Source organism: Danio rerio, chromosome 6, assembly GCF_049306965.1.
Source record: "Danio rerio strain Tuebingen ecotype United States chromosome 6, GRCz12tu, whole genome shotgun sequence".
Classification (NCBI taxonomy): domain Eukaryota; kingdom Metazoa; phylum Chordata; class Actinopteri; order Cypriniformes; family Danionidae; genus Danio; species Danio rerio.
The window spans coordinates 14,157,603-14,175,776 of record NC_133181.1 but is presented as its reverse complement, the minus strand read 5'-3'; the positions used below and the strand labels follow the sequence as shown (position 1 = coordinate 14,175,776).

General features: G+C 36.9%; 3 protein-coding genes across 9 annotated transcripts in view; 2 read left to right on the top strand and 1 right to left on the bottom strand.

Moving 5' to 3' along the window:
• The window catches only part of asic4b (acid-sensing (proton-gated) ion channel family member 4b), a 750,743-nt gene that overhangs the window by 483,408 nt on the left and 249,161 nt on the right, over nt 1–18,174 (bottom strand). The gene's annotated exons all lie outside the window — the stretch shown is intronic.
• Nucleotides 261–5,505, top strand: eef1b2 (eukaryotic translation elongation factor 1 beta 2). 2 transcript variants are annotated; one of them, NM_199949.2, is given in 6 exon segments: nt 261–623; nt 1,252–1,374; nt 1,568–1,697; nt 1,882–1,945; nt 5,061–5,186; nt 5,302–5,505. In NM_199949.2, coding segments are annotated over 6 exon segments (678 nt in total). In that variant the 5' UTR covers nt 261–543; the 3' UTR covers nt 5,457–5,505.
• zdbf2 (zinc finger, DBF-type containing 2) lies at nt 5,911–16,952 on the top strand. 6 transcript variants are annotated; one of them, XM_021476897.3, is made up of 7 exons: nt 5,911–5,995; nt 6,548–6,640; nt 8,254–8,298; nt 9,862–9,895; nt 10,107–10,200; nt 12,307–12,434; nt 14,281–16,937. In XM_021476897.3, exons 3-7 carry the CDS (start codon nt 8,262–8,264, stop codon nt 16,703–16,705), a joined length of 2,718 nt encoding a protein of 905 aa, XP_021332572.1. In that variant the 5' UTR covers nt 5,911–5,995; nt 6,548–6,640; nt 8,254–8,261; the 3' UTR covers nt 16,706–16,937. The 6 variants fall into 6 exon arrangements, with proteins under 6 accessions (XP_021332572.1, XP_073809173.1, XP_021332573.1 ...); XM_073953072.1 differs by having other exon boundaries at nt 5,911–6,212; nt 6,548–6,644; NM_001326473.1 differs by having other exon boundaries at nt 5,930–5,995; nt 6,548–6,644; nt 14,281–16,952.

Here is an 18,174-nt window from a genome sequence, read left to right as displayed (position 1 = left end):
TAGGTTCGGTTATGAGTGTATACTCGGGAGATTTCGGAGACGACGGAAATACCCGATGTACATTTAGCTTTGAAAAAAAATGCAAAAACATTTTATTCGATTATTTTATTATAAATTATAACAAATCCACAATAATTATATTTAAAAATATAGTTATATGTGACTTTTTTACATTAACAATCCATCATATTTTGTTGACCTTTTAAAATTGTCATCGTCATTTCCGCTCATAAAAGCGGTCGTTTCCTTGTCTTATGTCACATTAAAAGCCAACCAATTTACATCTTTTACGGTTCTTATCGAGTCTATAAAAACATGAAAAAATTATCTAGCGATTCTTATCGTTCATAAAAAATAAATTTAACTTATCGCCCGCAAACGAAGGCCGAAAATGTCTTATTTATGTACAAATGTATCCGTGTAGGAGGAGTCACGGCGTCAGACGTATAAAGACCATCTCACGTTCCCTTCTCGTTCCTTCGCTCTTCCTCCAAGCCCAGGACTCCACGTCTGTACACGAGGCCTCACCGGTAACTTCTCACAATGGGCTTTGGTGATCTCAAAACACCCGCTGGACTCAAAGTCCTCAACAACTTCCTTTCAGACAAAAGTTACATCGAAGGGTAAGCTTTTTAAAGGGTTTATTTATAAAGTGTTCTTCATAGCCTCCCAACAACTCTTATTTTTTCGATATGCAGCAGCTGAAATATTAAAATAGCTCCTGGATGCATATCAAATTATTAAGTTCTCTGAATAAATTTAAATAAGGATTCTAATTAGGGGATTTTTTTGTAAATATGTAAAATGTTATATTCTTTGTATACATGTACCCCTCCCCCAATTTTATTGTGGTAAAGTTGGTTTTATATTGACACATTCTGATTTTCTACTTTAATATTTTCATAAAAGTATTGCAAATTCTTAATAGAAAAATCATAATAGCAGCCAAAGATTTTCAAAAGCGTTATTCACGGTCAAATAAAAGCTGCTAATGTTGATTTGTAAGTCATACTTGTATGCTATTTCTGACCGAATATTTAAAGTAGCATAGTAAACAATAGTCATAGGGACTGTCACAAGTTGCCAGTGAATAAATTTGTGAATATGAAACCAACTTTACCTCAATGCCAAATTTTTGTTGGGCGACACAATTTAATGTTGCGTATTCTGTTCATAAACCTGTAACTGCTCATAAAGGAAATCAATATTATGTTTATATATTTGATTGAATGCTGATTTTCCTGTCCTCAGGTACGTACCCTCTCAGGCTGATATTGCAGTGTTTGATGCTTTGTCCGGTGTCCCATCTGCTGACCTCTGCCATGCTTTGCGTTGGTACAACCACATCAAGTCTTTCCAGAAGGAGAAGGGCAGGTAATGTTCAATATTAATGCTATATTTACCATTTTCCAAGTACTTCCCCTAACACGTGATGATTATCCTAACACCATCTTTCGCCTGAGTGACTGATGCACAATTCTTTAATCTCTGATTGGTGTGGGAAATGTATGACCATCTCAACAGGTACACTCTTTTTAACATGAATTCAGTCTTCTCTTGTGTTCAGCCTTCCAGGTGTAAAGAAGCCTCTCGGTCAGTACGGGCCTGCCGGCATGGAGGACACAACTGCCGCAGCTCCTGCCGCGGCTGATGAAGACGATGATGACATCGATCTGTTTGGCTCCGATGAGGAAGAGGTCAGTTTGGTTGCTGAGCTGATTGTGTTTTCACACACTTGCCTGGTCATGTGATGATTTATCTCACCATCTTTCGACTGATGCCGTGATGGATCTCTTTTATTCCTGAATACCAGTTAAAAGTGTCCAAGCACCCACAGGTATTTCTGCTCATGGCTAAACTTGGATCTCTTTATGTTTACAGGATGAGGAAGCCGCAAAGATCAAGGAGGAGAGGCTTGCAGCTTACAACGCCAAGAAGGCAAAGAGTATGTGTTTTGTATGTGTGAAATCATACACTGCTGGTCGATTTTGGAAAAAGCAATTATGTTTTGAAGTTTATTTCATGTCCACCAAGGCTGAATTTTTTTTTTTTTTTTTTTTTAAGCAAAATTATTTTTTATTTCAAGAGTTCACACTTGGATAATGCTCTGCTATAAAAGCAGGTTTGGTATGCTGTCCTGGGAGAGAACCCTGAACTCTGAAAGATAGATGAGTTATTTATATATATATATATATATATAAATCGATTCAGTACATATGCGTTAAGTGCTTGTGACTGTGTTATTACAATTCGCTTATGCCACGTGTTTTTAGACCGTGGGAGAAAACCAGAGTACTCACAGAGAAAACCCACGCGAACATGGAGACAACATGCAAACTTCGTGCAGAGTGCAGACTGGCTCAATTAGAACTTGAACCATTGGCCCTCCTGCTGCAAGGCAGCAGCACCAGCCACTGAGCTGATGTGTCGTCTGATCCTAGAATTAAGAAGGAGGGATATAGGAAGGATAGAGGAGGTGGGGTTTCAAAACGAAGATTGGGAATGAAGTTTAGGCTGGATATTCATAGTAATTTTGAAATTATCTGATAGGCTAGCTAATGATTGGCGATATGGACCAGGGGCCTCATGTACGAAGACTTGCGTGGAAATCTTACTAAAACATTGCGTACGCACAAAGCTGTAAATGTGTGTACGCAGAAAAAAATTCAGATGTATGAAACACTGCGTACGCCGAATCTCACGCATATTATTTTGTACATCCGAATGAACGTGAAACTGAGCGCAACATGCACAAGCACAAAACCCCTCCCTGCCTCCTCCCCTGTATGAATATGCTAATGACTCTACTTTGGCAAAACCCAACGAAAAAGCAATGGAAAAAGCAAGCAAAAAGAGAAACTTTGAACAGAATGTGAATTGGAGGTGCTGCTTTCGGAGGTAGACCGGAGAAAAGCGGTGTTATTTGCAAGTTTGTTCTCCAGAATTAACAACAAAAGAAAAAATAGAGTGGGAGAGTTTAACTGATGCGGTTAACACAGTTGGGTCTGAACATCGCACTGAGTGCATCAAAGATAGAAATAGTGTGGTTTATAGGTGTAAAATGTTGCGTTTCCCTTACCAGTATCAGTGGCGCACCTTGTAAGACGCATGTGATCATGAATAGTTCCGTTCGAGCATGAGCTCGGCTCGAATCCAGCGTCTGATGAATTCTTTCTTGTTTTTTCCCCCGCAACATATCAGATTTTGCCCACTATTTATCACGAGAAAGACAAGTAGGAATCATCAATAAGTTCATATCAATAAGCATCATATTTTATTTGCACATTTATTGAATGGAAATGTTTCTGATTCACCCATGCAAATTCATCTTCAGATAGTGTCTTTATAGCAATGTGCGTGCGGTAGATCGCTCAGATTACATTGGGAAAACAGGCGACTGCTGCAAATTGTGCTTTAATGTTTGGCTGGTCAAATGTATGGTATGGAAACCTTATATACCTGCTGAACCCGTCTCATACAGCTGCCATTGCAAGGCTCAGACACTTTGTAGAGAGGAATTTAACACAACTGCCTCTAGGAGTCGCCAATGGAAATAAAACATACACGCACAAAAAATGTGCGTACGCCTGCCAGAAAGCTGCCGTGAACCTGCGCACATTCCCACGTTCAGTTCATTGTTAGTAAATCCAAACGTGAGCGATTCTGATCGTGAAACCTGGCGTACGCAAAGTTTTTGTGCGTACGCAGCGTTGATACATGAGGCCCCTGGTGTAGTCAATCATATCACATGCCCCTGGTGAAATTCGTTGTTGAAACTTCCCTTTGTTGGAAGTTGTTCGAGTGAAGCTGCGGTCACACTGGGCTTTTCCTCCCATAGACTTCCATTCATACGCACGCAAATCCGTCAGACCGGAAACGCAGGGCCATGCGTTAAGTTTTGCAGCTTGCTGTGGTGCAAAGTTTAAGCTTGGTGAATTCTGACCTGCGAAATCGCTTCACTTGACTGCGTGAGACCAATCTAGGATCAAAACATGACCTCTCTGGACAGAAATTTAAAACATGGAGCATTTGCTTTTTTTTGTGTCTAATCATCTTGTTTAATCCTGCCCTTTTCCGCACCGCCATACGACAGAATTTTGCACACACAAACTCTAGTGTGACCGTAGTTTTAAGGAACTGTTTTCATGTTGAAAATGTACATAATATAATGTAGGATATGCATAATAGCCGATGGTACAAATGTGCTGCTTTTAATTATGAGAAAATCATCAAATCCAAAAAGTAAATAAAATATATAGTGGCAAAAATGGTTACTTGATCATAACAGATGAATTCAGGGATTCCAATGGGTCAGGGAATTTCTGAAATATCCTAGAAATGTCAATGTCCATTCCAGACATCAAAACTCAAGATTTTTTTTTCTCAATTCATGGTATATCAGTAGATTTTAGTTTATCTATTTAAATAGTAGTTTTCTTATCAAATTTTATATACATTTACCATCCTTTACTATCATTTCATGTCTTGTCTTTTTATTTAAAGGGTTATTTTTAGCTTTATTTTATTTTCATCAACTGGCGTTCACTTACTGTAAGTCAAATGTAGTTGGGATAATATACATTTTTAAAGCTTTGAGGAAATGACTACAATAAAGGTGTTCAAGTAAATGACAGAAAAACAATGTAAAGTTTGTGAATCAACCATTATTGAGCTATTAAATGTTGGAAAGGTAGCACTTTGCAGCCATGCAAACACGAATACTTGAGATTGTTCAAAATGTGAGGTATATTGTCTGTTGTTCTCATAGTGGAGAATGATGGATGAGTGGAGAATGATGGATGGATGGATAAAGATAGAAAAAAAATGCCTTGGTGAGCATGAAAGATTTCAGAAACACAAAATTGATTCTGAATTGTTGACTGGTGGTGTGCGTGTATTAAAACATTGTGACTAGTTCAGTGATGATTTCTTATAACCATCTTTCGGCTGAATATGGTGATCGACACACTCTTATCTGATGTATTACTAGTCATTTAATTGTGATCATTTGAATTTCATTAGTTTGCATTACCATTTACGCTGTCTTCTCTCTTGTAAAGAGCCTGCACTTATCGCCAAGTCTTCCATTCTGTTGGATGTCAAGCCCTGGGATGATGAAACCGACATGGCCAAGCTTGAGGAGTGCGTCCGCAGCATTCAGTTAGACGGTTTAGTCTGGGGACAGTGTAAGTGACAATTTATAGTTCATCTCTTCAGTGCATTTTACCTTTTACTAAAACAGGTTTTCAAAAAGAGTGGCAGTTGTTTTACTTATTTGTCACTTCACTTTTTGATTTTCAGCCAAACTGTTGCCTGTTGGCTATGGCATCAAGAAGCTGCAGATCGCCTGTGTTGTAGAGGATGATAAAGTAGGAACAGACCAGCTAGAGGAACTGATCACAGCCTTTGAGGACTATGTACAGTCCATGGATGTGGCAGCCTTCAACAAGATCTAAAACCCCACAGCACAAAAGCATTAATCCAATAAAAGCACTTCAAATGCTTTGTTTGTCTGGTTTTATTTGTATTGTGTACCAATTATATTAAACAACATGCGGCTAGTACTTTTTAGGGTAAACTCTCTTTAAAGCTTTACATGTGAGGTTAGTCTAGTCAGTTGTTTGTTTGTATATTTATATATGCATGTTTTTCAACCAGTCGTTTATTATTTTTTTTGCAAAGTTCAGTTTAACGAGTTTGTATAGACTTTTTAATCTGAAGTAAATGTAGTGGCTTAGCTTCACTATGAGGGCTCCATTATAATACTTTACAGTTTGCCATATTTGTAATGTTACCATAAATTAAACCAGTCTATATTCTATAAAATGTAATTTTGAGGGGCGCGTTGAGTATAACATACAGCTCCATTGATTAAAATCAGCTTCAGACTTGTAGGGGGCGGATTCCCGCGCTTTGCTCTTACGTCACTCCACGAGCAGACCTCTGCTAAACACGGATACCGATGGGATCTAAGTGGAATAACCTCTGTAATCAGGTGACAGCACGTCGAAGACTGCAGTATATTTTTTTCATTTGTTTCGCATATGATGTTCAAATGACTAACTAATTTATATCACGGTCCTGCTGTCACAATGTCCACGTTGCAATGCTAAGTGTCACTAGCTCGCTAAGTGCACTAGCATAGCTGGCTAGCAGTACTGCAGTTTGTGTGTTGCTAAACAGCATAAGTTGCCTTAGCCCGCATTTAAAATGTAAACATTTTTAGAAACTCTTGAATTGAACGCGGATGTTTGTGTGGTAATATTGGGAAGCACCATTTAAATGGCCGCGGTTTTGTGTTTAGGCCGGTGAATGTGTGCTTGAGTAGTAAAAACTGGACAGTAAAGTATATATAATTTTCATAAGTTTATTATTTGCTTCTTTTAAAGTAATTTACTAGTTTTGTCATACCCTATTTAAGCTGCAAGCCATGTTTTATTCATGTATGTTTTGTTCATAACGTTTTGTGTAGTTCGTTTTAAAAGACTTTAACAGTTACCTTAAAATACAGCTTTTTTATTCTTGTTTATGTATACTGTATGTTTAGATGCGACTTCTAACTTACTACACGTGGCTGTATACATAAATGCGGTGATGTGACACGGTGCGAAAACACTTTCCGTCATCCTCTCTCCTCCATGTAGGTGAGTGTAAATATATTGCTCATTGGTATAACTTTTTTGAGCACTTTTCTATATACTGTGCTCCGCATAAACGAGTACATTTTTATCAATTTCTCAGTAAATATAGGCAATGTATTTTGGTGCATTTAAACAAGTTACATTTATTTTAATATTTTAGTCACTAGACATATTTAGAAATTGAAAGATAATACTATTAAATTCAAGCAAAAAAAAAAAAAGAAAACACAACCTACAGGGTTCATATGGTCATGGAAAACCTGGAAAAGTCATGGAATTTTGACATGGCATTTTCCAGGCCTAGAAAAGTTTTGGAGAAACAGAAAAACCCATAAAGTTTTGGAAAAGTCATGTAAATTAGTTTTACAAATATCAGTATACTTAAGTTAGGGTTGCACAATATTGGAAAAATCTGACATTAGGAGATTTTGTATTTCTGTGATATATATTGCGATGTAAACACAATTTCACCAGATGATTTAATAGGTTTATTTGGATTGATTGGATGGATTTTGTAGAGGAGTGTATCTCGAATAATATATAACAAATTAATTACAAGCATAGATAAATAAAATATTGCAAAGATAAAAGAGAATTATAGTTTTAGTTACAATTCACTCAAAGATTAAAATGTACTCACTATTTACTTACACTTCCTTTGTTTCAGTACTATAGGAGATATTAAATTATATTCTTTTTGTGTTTATTTTATAAAAAGAAAACTCATCATAGTTTGAAACAAGTGAAGGGTGTAATGAAAATGGAAAGTAATTTTTGGTTAAACTACCTCTTTAAAAATGCATGCAGAAGATAACTTTTACTCCATTATGATTAAACTCTATATTAAACTATAATCCCAACATTGCATATCCTGCGATGTGACTATTGCTGATACACACATTGCGATATCGATGCTGAAACAATATATTGTGCAGCCCTAACTTGAATGAAGGTTAGTTGTCTTTATTTCTTTTTCTGTCCTTATCCAAAAACTTGCTTTTATATTGTTTGTGCTGTGTAAGCATTATCAAAATCAATTTTACATAGAGATAAAAACAAAATAGATTGTTGTGTGTTCTATGATATGCTGTAATAAATTTGAACGTCATTGTTCTTCTTATTATTTATAATGTATATATAGACATTACATGAAACATTACATCATGAATATGTACTTGAAAGTTCTGGAAAAGTCTTGGAATTTTAGTTGTAAAAATGTGTATGACCCTGAACCTACAAAATTTCAACTAAATTTTTTATTTATTTTTTTGCTTCTTGATTTTTCCTTTTTTTTTAAATTTGTATTTAATAATTTTCTATAACATAAATTTGGGTGTACTAGTTTTTTGGATTGTTATCGTAAGTTATTTTGTTAGATAAGCTCCAGATTTGGCTTCAGTACTGACTAATCTAATGTATATGCACAAATATAATATTGTATAGCTTCCTATTAAAATATGAATTTAAAAGAGAGATTTGTAAGGGGTGTACTTATATATGCTGAGCACTGTAAGTGGAAATTATTTGTAAAATACACCATACACCAGTAGTTGCTAGTAATGATATTTTGTAATGTGCTCTTTCTCTGTTTTCTGTGTGTTATTGTGTAAAGACAGTACCATGCCCTTGGGGGAGGGACCAAAGCCGTCTGCTAAAAGTAAGTGTCTAATCTTAGATTAAAAAAAATCATTATATCTTGTTAACATTCAAGAATGTGCATTCAATTCTAATAAACAACATTTTAGCACCGATTTGATTAGTCGAATATTATCAAATGTCTGTGTAATTAGTGCCATGGACAGGTTGTGACACATATTCTTATATTTGCATTATAAACAAAACACTACTATTAAGAAAAACATTAGCTAAATAATCTACAGATTACATTCAATTTGCCTAATAGAAGGATAATGAGGAATTTTTAAGGTGGGTTTTAAGATTTGAAACAAGCAAGAATTTTAAGTATATTTCTCTTTAAGGTATAGTTCACCCAAAAATAAAAATTTCTCACCATTTTCTCAGTCTTAATTGGGTACAAAATGTTTGTTGTTGTAGCTGGAAGGACATTGGCTGTGTAAAACATATGCTGGAATAGTTGGCAGTTGATTCCGCTGTGGCGAATCCTGATAAATAAGGGACTAAGCCAAAAGAAAATGAATGATATGGAAAATGCATGTATGGACCTGTTTACACCTATTAGGATTAGGCATGGGCTAGTATAAGATTCCGACAGTATGATAACCTTGAATAAAAAATATCACGGTATCACAGTATTGTGATTACTACTTTAAAATACTGTAAGTTCTTTTTACATGTCTTGGTAAAAAACTAAAACTTGTCCCCCGTTGAATACAATATATTTTATTTTGAGAAAGATTTAAAATATTTTGGAACAGTAAACATGTCAGGATAAATAATTCAACTCAATTATTTAGTTCAAAAATACAGATTTCTTTACAATTTAAAATGGCATCTTTGGATATCTTTTTTGCTGGGAAAAAAAACGTAAATAAAAAAAATCCTACACATACCTTAGGAATGGTATAGCAGAAAATTCAGGTGGTTTTAATACCTTGACTTTTCTAAACCATGGTATACCTTGAAAATGGTTAATGTCCCATGCCTAATTGGGATGCATTGTTAGTAATCTGATTATAAGTGGACAACTCCAAATAAAGGTGTAAACAGTATTTGATACATCTTGAGCTGATCTATTGTCAACCACTTTTCTATTTTCAGAGTCAGTTGAAAATGCATTCAGCAGGATTGCTTTCATAGTGTAAAAGCGAATGTGGTAAAATGGATCAGCCAAAAAGACCTAACCTAATTCATAAACATTGTGGGATATGTTATTGAGGCACACTAACCAGACTACATTTAAACATCTAATTTTCAGTGAAATCATATATTGGGTTTGAAGGCAAAAATGGACAAACACAATGTTACCAGTCCCCAATCTTACACAATCCCACAGTGTTAGGCTTAGTTTTGTCATAGTTTTTGAAAGAGATCAGTCTCTGTCTGTAAATTCCACAAACATATTTTTAAATATTAGAGGGAAAAATTAGAAAAGTGTATACATCCACCCAGACCCTTCCCTCAAAGAAATCAGTCCAAAAGAGACAAACAACAACACCAGGTTTTAATATCTACTTATTAGCTCAACCTAATAGCAAATTTGTATTAAAATTGTAAAACCTAATAATTTATCATGTTGTAGATGCAGAGAGGCGTCCAACTGACATATCCGGCAGGTGAGTTTGTGTGAAAATAAATTCAACATTTGCAGCAATCCACTTGCCATTTGTTATTTATTCTCAGTATAAATATATATATATATATATATATATATATATATATATATATATATATATATATATATATATATATATATATATATATATATATATCATTTTTTATTTAATTTCAGATTTTCTCTTACTCTTCTTTTTACCCTATCTGCAGAACACGTAGAGAAGAGCCTGTGGCTGGTCCTTCCAGCTATCAAAGACAGGGTTACTGCAGCTGCTGTCAAGTTCTCTACAATAGTGTGGAACAAGTACGTAACTTTGTGTCATTTTATAGTTTTTCCCTTTTATAAAACTATTTTGGTCACAGTATACAGTGGGGTAAATAAGCATTGAACATGTCACAATTTTCTAAGAAAACATTCCTAAAGCTTTTGTTGACTTTTGAAATTTTTAGCAGATATTGGTGACAACCAAAGAAATTCATATGCAAAGAAAACAAAACTATTATTTTACTAATTAAATTAAGTGTAAAAAAATATTGAAAGGTAATGAACACATGAAGAATTCATCATTGTAAATTATTATTAGCTGCTTCATTCCAATATCTACATTATCAGGATGATGAAGATGAACCAGGGTGAACATTTCAGCAAGACAGTGATCCAATAAACAGCCAAGGAAACTCTCAAATGCTTTCAGAGAAAGAAAATAAAGCTGTAGTATGGCCCAGTCAATCACCTGACTTAAATCCAATAGGAAATACAAAATAAAGATCAAATTTTACAGACGAAACCCACAAAACCATCTAGATGTTTACACTTTGTTGAAAAAATTCTTCATTTTGACCTCATTTTCCATATGTGAGTTGTCTTTAAGCTGCCATCACCAAAAAAGCCTTTTGATGAAGTGTTAAATGAATTTCAAATACATTTCAAATTACTGAACAATATTTTCAGATTTCTTTATGTTTTGTTTTATTTTTTATGTTTGTATTGTTTGTTTGTTCTTACCAAAATCTGGTTCAATTTCATGTCAGCAGCTCCTTTAGAAATTATTCCCAGGAAAAAAAATATGAACAAAACACGAGGTGTTCAATACTTATATTCCCCCATTGCATTTGTTAAGTAGTTCTATCTAAACAAAGCAATGTTTAATACAAACCACCATTTAAGTATGTATTGAATGTGAAACCCAAGGTATACTTTTTGGCATGTACACAGTCAATCACATGCCCTTTCAAAGTATACCTCATTGGATAGTGTGCACAAAACCACATGTTATATGAGCAGCAGAAAGCTTCCTTAGTCTCCACCAGTGTCTTAATCTTTTTTTACCAAACATTATGAGCACTGAAAGTGTTAATTTACATATTTCAACTGAGACACATTGTGTGTTGACATGATTGACATGATTGACAACAAACAATTCAAAGTACATGTATGAGCTGCATGTAGTTTATAGGCATGGTTACAATATCTGCATACACTGTTGATGATGAAATTGCTGTCACCCTGTGTTTGTGTAACCTGGTGTACAAGTAAAAAGGGATCGTTCACCTAAAAATGAAAAGGTCCTATTCTTTTCTCTCCTGTAAATTTTTCCTCAGGCCATTGAAGATGTAGGTGGCTGTTTTCTTCAACAGTAAAGAAGCTTTTTAGCTGAAACCTTTGTCATTTGGTATCCATATAATAGAGGTCAGTGGATGTCAATACTGAGATTCCAAAAATACAATTCTTCAAAAAAATCAAAAGTACCACCAGTGTCTCCTGATGATGCAATTAGGTATCACGTAGTGAAACAGGGTATGCGCTGAAGGATGTGCTATGAGCATCTCAAGAGCGCCACATAATGACGAATTTGTTTGCCTGTCCTATCTCTCTGTGGTTGAGCTCTTGTGTGATTTTGCATCTGTGAATACGTCATTATAGACTCTCAGTGCATATTTCAGACGACATGCTCTGAGATGTTTGCCCAGGCTGGGAATAACAGGTAATAAAGTTGTAAATACTTTTGCACCGAGCAATCATTTCACTTCGTAAGATCTCAGTTCATTGTGTGGAGCTACTGGTTATAATTATGATTTGTTTTGCATACATTCTTTTTTATCTCAAAGTGATGACACACTGATTTCTATTAAATGGATACCAGAGAACAACAGTTTTAGCTGAAAATCAGTTTTACTATTCTGCTGAAGAAAAGGTCACCTCCATCTTAGGCGGTATGAAGGTGAGTAAATTAACAGGAAATTTTCATTTTTGAGTGAAAAAAATCCCTTTAAGTTGTTAGTTTACCTTTTTGTGGCTTCAAGATTCTAATAGCATGCATTTATGATTATTTGTCATCTATATTATTATTATTAATATTTTGACGTGAGTTATTATGATTTATTGTAAACAGTGAGTTGTATTTTGCAGCATATCTTGAGTGCCCAACATCGAGAAGTGGTACGAGCTTCGAGAGCTAATGTATCCTCTGGAAGTTTATTGGAAAGATTTCTTCAGGATGTGCTTCAGCATCATCCACACCACTACAGTGATACGCGGTACGCTAGCCTTCTCTTTTAATTTACCGGTGGCCTGTTTTAGTAATGAGGTTCAACCAACTCGGAGTTTAAACTTGAACTCTGAGTTAATTTACAGAGAGATTAAAAACTCAGAGTTTTCAGTTTCAGAATAACGGAGCGAAACTCAGAGTTAAGCGCACACACAGCAACTACAAAAAGGCATTATCAATGGAGCGCGGATATAACGAGTGACTAATAATGAGTGTCTTAAAAAAAGAGATCATCATTTCCTTCTCCAGCTGAACTTGATGTGCTCATGCAAAGTTATAGCAGATATGAACATATATTTAAAAAAAGCAACACCACTGCATCAGTGAAACAGAGACAGTTAGCGTGGGAAAACAGCTGCTCAAGTAATGCATAATTTTACATCTAAAATATTTAAATATTTTAGTATAATAAAATAAGTAATGCCATGCGTGACGTTTATAAAATTTTCACACGTTCCCATTTTTATACATCAGTTTTATATTTTAAACTTTATATATCAGTTTTGATAGATTTAAAAGTGCACTTGTGTGTCTGCTTTTTTATTGATAAAGTGGTAGAGGTTGATATGACATTAAAATGTAAGCAGAACTAAACAATAGTTTATAGAAAGAATAATAATCCCATTATTCTAGTAACTGTACATGTCCTTTTGGAAGGTCAGTGAATTTAAGCTAATTATTTATTAAAAAAGGACAAGCCACTCTTGTACGTGACTTCTTTGTGTGACTGAAATTTAGGCAATAGCTCCGTTTCCATCCAAATATATTAATTAAATTTATGTGCAAAACTGGAATAGCCTAACACATAAAAGATGCGAATAAAGCAGCGTTTCCATCCAACGAGTCAAAGAGAACAAAATCACTTCCTGATTAACCTGGTGCCAAATATCAACAGTAAAAACAGAATTTACTGCTGCAGAAGAAGCTGCATCAATCTTTTTTTTATTTAATAAATGTACTTTTGCCTCAGAAGACAATACTGACACACAATGAACACGTGTGGGCGTTTCAAGCCATAAGACACGGAGAACAGACGCTCTTGACACACTCCAGACGCTCTGGAGGTCATTAATAATATAATAACACTAATACTGAAACGATTAAGGCGTTTTAGAATGACCAAAACAACGTTTAAGATGTTTTGCAATGTGCTCAGCCTGCTGGTTTGTCTATTCACAAAGATTTTTATCATTATATGATCTCTTATAGCAAATCTTTTTTAAATGCACATACTGTAATTTTTTCAGTAAAAGTGTTTTCATCACAGTTTTGGCGCATCTTTTTTTATCGAATAAAATGTTATCCTACTCAGTTATGAGCATGTGTTTTTTATGCGTATTTTTGAAAGTTATGCGCATCATGTCGTTTCCATCAACCATTTTTTATGCAAATCCAAAATCAGCATTAAAATAAGTAGGTGGAAACGTAAGGCTAAGATGAGAAATAACGCTTTGCCTTAAAAAAAGGGGAGGAAACTGACAGAAACTCAGAATTTAGAGAATAAAATCTGCTCCTGACTAGGTTAGGTTCACAGAGTAAGTTACCACGGTAACTGATTCTGAGTTAAAGTTACCTCTCTTTCAGAAACAGGCTTGACTTACCCTACTTTCTCGAGTTTAACAAACCTTTTTCTTTTTTGAAACAGAAAACCCAAAGTTTCTCTCATTTCAGGGTTAAAATACTCTTGAGATTTCACTTAACCTTCTTTCTGAAACGGGCCCCAGATCTCTTTTTGAGCCTTGTTGACATGTTCCTATAATACAGTATATTCTGTTTTGTGAAGTGTAAGTAAAAAACACACAGTCATTGCTTTTTAAACTTCTTTTTCTCTATAGACCTTCCCATGCTGATCTACCTTTGTTAACCACCCCGCTTGTCCCAAAGGAGGTGCTCTCAGAGGTATACTGTGGATCAGATGACGATGGGGTCTCTGTTGGGACACGAGAGGAGATGCCTACCTCTGATGAAGAGTCCTGTCAAATGCTGCAAGTTGCAACAGCAGGTCCTGCAGTGACAACTGACTTTACTGCAAATACACACTTACAAACTGCTTCCCAAAAAGGAAAAATGGTGCCTGAACAACCTCCCCCTGAAAAGTATTCCCCCACACAGGGTTTTTTGCACAGGACTAGTGGGAGTTCAGCCAACGACAAACTACATACATCACAATTCACACTGCCTGTTCAGAGAGAAAGCTCACATACACACCCCTCTAGACATCCTCCTTCAGAGGGTGCACCAGTCTCCAAGACTGGAGCTGTTGAACACAGAAAAGCACACAAGAAAACCAATAGGGAAAATGAGGGGAGTGACACCATTAAAGCTTCCTGTGCCCCACCAGCTGCAAAGTGCATTACCTCAAAGGACCAGCCTGAAACCTTTCGATCGGTGACCGAGGAGTCCACAAAGTGGATTTCAGCACTGCCACCTTGGAAAGGCCTCCACAGAGAACAAACATTCAGTAATCTGTCTGACCAGATTCGAGACGTGATAGAGGAGGTTATTGAAAAATACTGTTATGGTCTCAACGTGGACCAGCAAGAAGAGGATGGCAGCTTTCTTTTCGGTCCTCAGTCTGTGAGTGACTCCAAAGGCAGTGAAGAATGGGACAATGCAATACAAGTGGCTCTGGGAAAGACAAAGGGTGAAGAAAAGAATTTGGCCCAGTTGTTGGAGGTTCATATAGACCTTGAAGACCAAACGTACCAAACTCAGCTGGACACAGCCCTTAACACCGTGGGAACACCTGAGGAACCCAAGCAGAATGCTGAAGACAATGTGATTCCCGATCTTCCACACATACCACAGTCTTTTGTTGGAAAAACGTGGACACAAGTGATGTTTGAAGATGACATTAAAATAGATTCCATAGTGAGAGAGTTTCAACAAGGTCAGTTCCGGTGCTATTTTGATAGTGAATCTTTAGCTATGTATGGGAAGCACTGTAAGAAAAGAAGAAAAAATAAGAAGCGGGACAATAAAGAACAAACAGAAACCGTTGAATTGAATCCTACAGACATATTGCCGCTAATTGAACACAACGAAGAAGACCCCAAACATTCAGCAGTTTTGGTTAGGAAAACTAGGCAAAAATATTACAGACAAGCATCTCGTTGTCAAGTGGTGAAAGTAAGCCACGGTACACAGACCATCCCTCTTAGCTGCCCTATGGTGCGGTCAAAGCCAACACAAGAAACATTCCCTTCCACATACAATGATGAGCCTCAGCAATGCCCTAGCCCTGAAAGAACCCCTGAAATGAAGACCAGACTCTGTGCCCTGAAGCTTCCAACATCATACTGCAAGATAATGAGTCCACTGCAGCCCAAAACTGTGGTCTATGTACTTTCTTCCCCCGATGGGGGTCAAGGAATATCCAAGCCTACCCCAATCAAGAAAGCAGGGAGGAAGCGTAAATCATGTGATAGTGATGGTGGCCTGAAGTACAAATACAAAAAGACACCTCTTAAATTTTATGACCCTTTGACCAACAGGATCTTGAAGAGTCCACCAAAAGGCATGTCTTCACCCCCTAATTCCAAATCTCTTTCTCACGTCCGACAGCTGTTTCGTAGCCTTAGCCCAGATATTAATAAAGAGAGGCAGGGGCAGTCACCAGGAAGTTCTCGGAAGGGTCGTGGTAGGAGAAACATGGTTGATCTATGTACCACCACCTCGGACTCTATCCTGGAGAGCGGTGGCCCCTCAGAACCTAGTTCTTCTTTGACTAGCAGTCGAAGAGCAATTTTTACACGCTCCTCTATCTCGAGTAGAAGTTGTTTACTTCTCGGACACCTCACACCATCTGCCCATGTAGATGATTCATCCAAAGCACATTCTCACTCTTGTGCAGGGAGTTCCTATAAGGTTGGAGGAATGGAACAAGAGGAGCACATCCAACAAACATCTGTTGACCAAACACCAATCAGACGTAGCTTGCGGAGAGCTGGACTTCTAACTCCAGCCAAGAGACCATCGGCACCCCCTTACAGGACTAAGAGAAAGTCAGCCAAACAACAGCGCAAAGTTAAATCACAAGGCAGTCTCCAGCGATCTGTTAGCTCTCATATATCTGCAGAATGTAGAACATCTCCCAGAAACAAGAGCCCTGGTCGGGCGTCACTGAGATCATCAGCTTCCTCTAATTTGGCGATTCAGCCAGTTATTACATCCTCTTCTAAACAAATAAATACAATGCTCAGTGCCAGTCAGCAGAAGAGAGGGAGGGGGAGGACCGCCACTGTACATACAGCAGACTGAACGTTATCAGACACCAGCCATGAGCATAAGCTGTCTTCTGTTCTCTAAATGCTGTATAGTTTTGCACAGTTGAATTTCAGCTGACTGTTTCTAGTTGAAGTTCATTTTTTTGTCTGTATGTTAATTTGTCATAAGCATTTTTGTAACTGGTAACAAGAATATTTTTTAAGTTTATAATGGGGTATTTTCTCAAAGGTTGATATTGATGGTTGTAAATTAAATTTATAAAACATATTTTTGTCTTTCAGTATTGTATTGAGCGCATTTTTCCCCTCTTGGTATTGGTACTTAGAAAGTCTTGAAAATTGCAAACTAACAAATGGAAAAACTGCCTAAGTCAGCAATGCATAGTGAATGTGCTCTTTGGGAGTCAGCCATACATTTTCTCTCACAAACAACAATACAAGTGCTTTTAACATTAGTGCATAAAGGGCTGGAGTAATGTTTGGTTTTATTGCAGAGAGAATGGTATAGGTCAGGGGTGTCCAAACTTGGTCCTGGAGGGCCGGTGTCCTGCATATTTTAGTTCCAACCCTAATTAAACATACCTGAACCAGCTAATCAAGGTCTTTTTAGGTATACTAGAAACTTCCAGGCAGGTGTGTTGAAGGAAGTTGGAGCCAAACCAATGCAGGACACCAGCCCTCCAGGACTGAGTTTGGACACCCCTGGTATTGATCATGGGTGTCCAAACTCGGTCCTGGAGGGCCGGAGTTTAGGTCCAACTTACCTCAGCACACCTGCCAAGAGGTTTCCAGTATATATAGCTTGATAAGCTGGTTCAGGTGTGTTTGATTAGGGTTGGAGCTAAACTCTCCAGGACACTGGCCCTCCAGGACCAAGTTCGGACACCCCTGGTATAGGTCTTGTGCAAATATGATTGCAGTAACACTTTATTCTTCAATTAAAACAAGGGAAAATATGTAATAAAAGTGATCAGGAGTAGGCTTGAAAAGCACTGTCTCCCTAGCAAAAGTAAAGAAAACCTGCTGCTCTTTGAATGTTGTTCAGAAATTATATTTAACTTGTTTTAAAGAATGTTTCACTCATCAGAAAGTTGGTAAAGATTTGTGGTGTTGAAAAATCGTCACCACTCATGGTCAAAGATGACTTCACTGGAAACAAATGGGCAATTTATTTAATCAAGTGAAAATGGACTGTGTCAGATCAAAGTCATATGCCCGATTCACACAGGGCTTCAGCGTCAACGCTTGACGAGGTACGTGTCTGAAGTTGTGGCTGACTTGATCGTCATAGCAGTGTCAGCCAATGAAATTAGTCTGAAGTCGACTACTGTCTGAGCTGGTGTATTTGCATAAAGCGATCTGATTGGCTGGCACGTCTGTTGGTGCTTGAAAAGTTAAGAAATTCCCACTTTCTACAGTGAGCAACGCCACTGAAGTGGCCACGACGGATCCATAATGCAGTTCGGCAACACCAACCATTCAAAGTGAATTTGAAGCGTTGAC